Below are 7367 nucleotides of genomic sequence, written 5' to 3'. Positions count from 1 at the left end.
TTCTGAGATATGTGGTCTTTGTGTTGTTTATCACTTGAGTATCATGGTCATTCTTTTACCTTAACGGAGACACTAGTCTAGAACTTCAATGATGCTCTACATATACATGTACATATTACGACATACGACCATCAATAAGTGATATTGTTATCACATCCATCTTTTGAAAAAGTGATGTTTAATCATAGTGCTTACATCGTATCATCTGAGACTCAAGTTCACCTCTTCCTTGGTGCGATATGCACTGACCTGAGCATGAACTTCCTCTCTCTGCATGCATCCGAAAATCAAGTTCCTCATCGGTAAGTGATGTCATCACATCGGGCTTGTTTTCAATCTCAAATAAGTGAGATTTTCACATCCTATACGTCAAACAGATGATAAATAGTATACTCAATTGTGAGATGAACTATTGCACATACCTTGATACGAGAATGTGTCGTGAGTGGATGAACATTGATTAGTAAGTATAAATCATTAAAGTAAGTGTCTCCCCAAGCTATATGATTGCATCTGATTGTTGAGTCTAGGTGGATCACAATACTGTTAATTATCATAGGATGTTTATCTAAATTGCTATCTAATCTAACAGCAAGTGTGTTTTGGTAGGACCGTACGCTGATATGATTCTCATACCCTTGAAACTCGCAAATATATTGTCTGTAAATATTTATTCACTGCTTTTAGTCACTAGTTTTGAAAAATTCAAAATACCAAAAATATTTTAGTGTCTTTTCACTTAAATCTTTATAAAAACCAAAAAGATTTTATTTCTATCTTAGTTTTGATGGACCGATGTTGGAACTCGAATCTATCCCTCCTGAAATCTGGCCGAAGCCGAAAAATATTCATTCTAACTTATGCATTTTCATAATGGTCCAAGTTAACAAATCTTTGAATGTTAAGGGGATAAAATTGAAAATTTTGAAAATTATAAGGTAATGTCGTTTGGTTTTTGGTTTGGTGTTGTCATTTGGTCTTGGAGGCTATCGTCAAACGAGATGGGTGTAATTTTTTATATCGGTCAAACCACAACACCTTGTTGTTTGAACCATGAAGTCAGTTGGTGTTTGGTTGTTGTTTGGCAAAACCACAAACGACATGGGGTTATTGTTTGGAAATAACCCTTGTTGTTTGAAATAGGATGTCATTTGGCTTGATGACATCAGAGGATTATAAATATGGATGGGGTATTATTTGGGTTTACTTCATCACTTTCACTTCACCAGTTTTCTATGCTAAACCCCAAACGTTACTCTGCAGAAACAATAAATATCTATTAATTACGTCGGTTCTAAATGAATTAAATATGTTTTAAAATAGACTAAACTATTTATCACTTTTAACTGTACTAGTTATTTAGTATAAAGATGATTTTGTACATCGCTTTTATAAATAATAATAATAAGGTAAGTATGACAACTGAAATTGTAACAAAATATATGCATGATTGTCCAATTCACGCTATTTGTAGATTAAAACAAATAAAGTCTGTCATATTAGAAAAGTCTAATTAATCAATGCATATTTTGAATTGTTTCTTTTTTTAATAATTCTAATCGGAAATATCTCGCGGTCCAAGTTATCAATTGATTTATTACACAATCTTGTAAGAAATTAGAAAAAAACCGATTTCCTTTATTTCCAAAGTCACCATTTATATAAATTAAACCTTGTGCGAACAGTTGCTTTTCGTGCAGCCATTGGATCAAGCTTACGACCCTCTTTTGTATCACTCCGTCCGTTCAGAACCCGGAGTCAACCGTATTCGTCCGCCGGAAACCGCAAGCTCGTCACAGCCACACCATCTTCGTCGGTCACAACAATCACCACCGCACACCATTGCGACGCACCACCATCAGACGACCATTCAACTACCTAGCCCTGGTGACTCGCAACCATCCACAACCACCACATCACCACCCATACTCTATCGCGCCACCTTGCTGAAATCACTACTCACCGCCGCTATTTCTGTTCAGCTATCGCAATTGTTCGATCAACCGGTACCACTCGCCGCTAGGTTCTGTGTTCGAAGGATCACCACTGCCGCATCTTCACCACACGAATCGTAGTTAGACTTCATGGAAGAAAAAGCTTAGTCACAGCCGCCACACCAACTCGCTGCAGTTGTTTTAGTTCAAAGCCGCACCATCATGACAAGAACGTCGCCCCTAACCAGAATTATAGTCGCCGTCATAGTTCCGGATACCGCTTAAATCCGCCACCACACCGTACCCACCTCGTTCCGATCTACAAGGTAAAGGAACCAACCAACCTTGTTTGTTTAATTTTCTGCTTAAGACTTCTGAAATGGGTTATGGGTGGTTTGTTTCCGGCGATCGTGGGTTGAGGTTTGGTTTGGGTTATTAGTCTGCGTTTTTGATGAGAGAGAGAGAGACTTGATATTGTGTGTTGGATTTGAAATTATGTGTATGTGTGTGCATGAATATGTTTTGGATGTTGCATATAACTCTGCGTGGATTTGTGTATGTTTATGAATATGTATAGAAGTGTGTGATGTAGGTGTGTGTGTGTATATATATATATATGCATGTGTACTATGTATGTGTTATGCATGCATTTTGCACTATATGGATGGATGGTCTGACGTGCGTGTGTGTTGATTTCTGTTTGTGTGTGTGTGTGTTTTGGTTTGTGTTTGCGTGTGCATGAGTGAGTGTGATATGTATAGGGTGTGCATATTGGCACCCCATGTTGCCTATTTGCACACCAAACCCTAACAAATCCTACCTTTACCTACGCTGCGTATAGGGTTACATCTATACGCTACGTATAGACCTATACGTAGAGTATATAAACCATGGATTTCAGAGCCTTATCAGCAATCATTGCACAGAAAACAAGGGTTTATAAATGATGTGATCAAAATACAACATATTAATTATGTCAAATACGGCGTAAAAGCAACCCTTTTTTAGTACTAATGTTGGAAAAAGCTCGTGTTTTCGTTCCTTTTATATTTTCAGGGATAAAAGAGCTTAAATTTGAAAAAGGAGCAAAAAGACAGCAAAATCCAACATACATGCAAAGAAGAAGGAATTGCCGCAGATCGCCAAGCCCCAACTCACATCAAAACCTTAAAATAACAAGAACAAAAGGCAGACACGGGGCCGTGTCCAAAGATGGATACTGGGCAGAAGAAAAAGACAACTGCAAAAGACGAAAATGACAGCCAACACGGGGCCGTGCTAAGCCAACACGGGGCGTGGTCAACTCAAAGATTTGCAGAATCTGCGATAATACAACAAGTACTTTGGCCACGGGCCATGCCGTTGACACACGGGGCCATGTTAATATAATATTTGACAAGCAGTTAATGAGGATGAGAGAGAGATGGGCACGGGGTCATGCCAGGCGGGCACAAACCGTGCTGAAGCTTCTGTTTACAGCTATAAATAGGAGTGCTTGGTTCCACTTCAACTCATCCCTTGGCAAACCACTTCTCTCTCACTTGCCACCACTCCACCACCACTACAACACCATCATCCACCACCATCATCCATCTTTCCATCTTTAGAGTGTGTGTGTAGTTTCGAGATCCAAGATTGATCGTAAGAATCTTTGTCAAACAAAGGCCATGCTTGGCTAAATTCTTACATCACTTGGTGAAGACTTTTCTTTTATGTATTTCTTTTATGATTTCCAGTCTTTGGCTCCTTTTTAATTGGGTATGTATTAATGACGTTAATAAATATTTTTTTATATTGAAGGCGAATTTACTCAATCATTCTTCATATGTTCGTTGATTCAACATATTTATGTCTTTACGGTCTATATAAAGCATGTTAATTGCCTGGAAGGGGGTTAGAAGGATGGTTTGGGTAATTCTATGTCTCGTTCAGTGTATAGATACTGCGAGAACCTGGTTCAAGCCCAGTAACAACTCACGAGTTGGAGCGGGCATTACCCACCACGGGAGAGGTGCAAAAAGCTTGAATCCCTTATTCTTAAACTTTTATTAAAACATTAAATCAACCCCGCGAGGACTGTATCCCTGCTGACTCAGACCAAGGGGTTGAGGGTGATCGCCGCCTCAGAAGGGGGGTCCACCACATTTTGCATTGATAACTTACTTAATTATCTTTGGGATTTTATCCTTGCTGACTCAAACCACTAGGTTGAGGGTAACGTCGCCTTGGAAGAGGGGCCTACTACTATAACTAAGATAATCTCTTAAAATGTCCAAAGTGCGGAAATCATCACAAGGGTACATGAAAGATAAGTTGGATCCAAGTGATTATTTCTTGTTTATCATTTTTATTTTATTTTTATTTTATTTTTATTTTCTTTTTTTATCTTTTTATTAGCTTAAAAATCTTTTCTCAAAAGTTGGTTCGATAGACGTCGACGATAATTCGGTACTAAAAGCTCTTGTATCCTTGGACGACCTCGGTATCTTGCCATCACCATACTACATTCGTGATGGGTATACTTGCCCTAGCGTGTGTGTAGAGTGATAGTAGAATATTGTGTTTTGTAAATTTAAAACTTGAAATCGGAGAGTAAATAGAGCTAAAAATAACTAAAAAAATATACTCACCCACGCACGTCAAGTTTTCGGCACCGTTGCCATGGACTCAAGAATTTCAGGAAAGCTTAAAATTGACGGCCTAATCTTTTCTTTTATCCTTCTTTTTATTTTTCCCTCTTTTCTCCTAAAAATCTGCTTTCTGCAGATCTAACACGGGGCCGTGTGGGATCAGCACGGGCCGTGTTAGATCTGCAGTATCTGGGCAAACTTGTTTTCTTGTTACTGGAACACTTGACACGGGGCCATGTTACAGGAGCACGGGGCCGTGCTAAACATTAGTGCTGGGAACCTGAAACATAAAGTTTTTCCAGACAGCACGGGCCGTGCCAGCCACAGCACGGGCCGTGCCAGCCACAGCACGGGGCCGTGCTAACCTTCTGATCAAGTTTTCTTTTTGTTTTTGTTCACAGAAAATCACACAATTCTGTATACTTCGCAAGAATAGAGTTTGGTGCATCACCTCCACCTCCGGCAAAGACATAAAAGTACCACTTGACGAACCCGAGTGCTTTTTAAGAAAACGCCTTAAAGCCAAAAACCAACAAAAAGCCTCAATCCAAAACCCCCTTATGGCGGATCAACACACTCTCATGGATTACCTACGGTCTACGGTCAGTAATCTTGGAGACACTATTAACCCTCCTAATGTCGATGCTAACAACTTTGAGCTTCGACCACACCTTATCCAAATGCTCCAAAATTCCGCCACTTTCCATGGCCTAGCCGATGAAGATCCCATCTACATATTACCAACTTTTTGGAAATATGTGACACCTTCTGGATCAACGGGGCCTCTAGCGATGCTGTTAGACTCCGTATGTTCCCTTTTTCCCTCAAAGACCGAGCAAAAGCATGGTTAAACACCCTCCCAAGTGAGTCCGTACACACTTGGGATGATCTTGCCCAAACATTTCTCTACAAATATTTCCCTCCCGCTAAAACTGCCAAACTCATGAGCGAAATCAACACCTACTAAGGAAATGCCCGCATCACGGTCTTGAACGATGGCAACAAGTGTCCACCTTCCACAACAGACTCTTGCCGCACACAAGGCAAATCCTTGATTCCGGCTGCGGGGGACTCCTTGGGAATCGACAACCCGAGGAAATTTAAAATCAAATTGAAGACTTTGCTCAAAACAGTTTTCAATGGCACACTCCTAGGGGCTCAAAGTCTATAGCCTCGGGCGCCCACAAAGTGGATGAGTCCACTTCCTTGCAAGCTCAAATCGAAGCCTTAACCAATAAAATTAAGAAACTTGAATTAAACAAAACGGCTTCGGTTATGGCTTGCGAAGGTTGCGGTGGCCCGCATGAAAACTAGAGTTGTATAAAAGATCTAGAAAATCAAACAGAAGTGGTGAACTACCTAAATAACCGGCCACCACCACCGGGGGACCAAAGTAACAATTTCACTCCCGAGTGGCGTAATCATCCTAACTTTGGTTGGAGGGAATCGGGGGGTAATAACCAACAAAATCAAAATCAATGATCTAACTTTCAACAACCACAAAATAGGCAACAAATTTTTTAATCACAACAAGGAGGAAGAGAAAGGCTTGAGGATATTATCACTCGCCTCTTCTCCGAATCCGATAAAAGGTACTTGGAAAGGTTCTGACAAACCGAAACAGAAATAAGAAACCAACGGGATAGTATTCAAAATCTCGAAAAATAATTTAGCCAAATAGCCCAACATTTCGTCGAAAGACCACAAGGAGCCTTACCAAGTAATACCGAAACAAACCCGAAAGCCCAAGTAAACGTAATTAATCTAAGAAGTCGGAAGGTAGGACCTGAGAGTGAGCCAACCCCACAACAAAGCAACTTAATCCAAGCTGAAAAACCCACCAACAATAACCAGGAAAACACTCAACCCCAAAACACCAACACCGACATAACCAAACCACCTCCGGTCCCTTACCCCGGTTGTTTACTTCGGCAAAAGACTGATGAACAATTTACTAAGTTTGTGAGCTTGCTTAAACAACTTCACATCAATCTTCTTTTTGTAGAGGTCCTCACACAAATGCCAAAGCATTCTAAGGTTATGAGAGACTTCCCCACTCACAGAAGAAAAATTGAAACCATCCAACAAGTCACCCTTAGTGAAGAATGCTCGGCGGCACTCCTCAACAAGCTCCCCCAAAAGAAGATTGATCCCGGAAGTTTCACCATTCCTTGCTCTGTTGGTGGATCGCCAATAAGCAATGCACTAGCCGACTTAGAGGCTCGTATTAATTTAATGCCGGCCTCTATGTTCAACCGACTAGGATTGGGAAAACCAAATCCTACGAAAATGAGCATTCAACTTGCGGACCGGTCGGGAAAATACCCTCAAGGTGTCATAGAGAACTTATTGATAAAGGTAGGGGAATTTGTTTTTCCTGCCGACTTTGTTATTCTAGACATGGAAGAAGACATCGAAATTCTGCTCATACTAGGACGACCTTTCCTTGCCACCGCACGAGCTATGGTAGATATGAGCGAAGGACAACTAACATTGAGGGTTGGTGAAAAAGAGATCAAGTTTGAAGTTGGGCAATGAGCGGAGGATGATCCGGTCAAATACCTCAACGCGATTGACTCAAGCTTAAACGATGCATTGTAACGCTACAACTCGGGATGTGAGCCATCCTGCGTGGGTAACATTTGACCGACTTTGGGTCTAGCCAAGGACCCTTATAAACGTGGCGCACCATGGAGACATTCCATGGACTATCCATTAGTTTAGTAGTTTAATCTTAGTTTAAATTTAGTTTAATTTTAGTTTAATATCTAGTTTAACGTTTTCTTTTGAGTATCTAGCTTTG

The 7367-nt window shown here is 40.6% G+C and overlaps 1 protein-coding gene across 1 annotated transcript; it reads left to right on the top strand.

Annotated features, from left to right (window-relative positions):
* The first annotated feature begins 6583 nt into the window (after nt 1-6583).
* Nucleotides 6584-7102, top strand: LOC110944875. Its single transcript, XM_022186521.1, has one exon. It carries the CDS (start codon nt 6584-6586, stop codon nt 7100-7102), a length of 519 nt encoding a protein of 172 aa, XP_022042213.1.
* The last annotated feature ends 265 nt before the right edge of the window (nt 7103-7367 follow it).

Source organism: Helianthus annuus, chromosome 6 (assembly GCF_002127325.2).
Source record: "Helianthus annuus cultivar XRQ/B chromosome 6, HanXRQr2.0-SUNRISE, whole genome shotgun sequence".
Classification (NCBI taxonomy): domain Eukaryota; kingdom Viridiplantae; phylum Streptophyta; class Magnoliopsida; order Asterales; family Asteraceae; genus Helianthus; species Helianthus annuus.
The sequence above is the reverse complement of the archived record's forward strand: the minus strand, read 5'-3'. Positions and strand labels throughout refer to the sequence as shown.

Coding starts and splice junctions, on each gene's coding strand:
- LOC110944875 (XM_022186521.1), top strand. CDS start 6,584: ATGCCAAAGCATTCTAAGGTTATGAGAGACTTCCCCACTCACAGAAGA.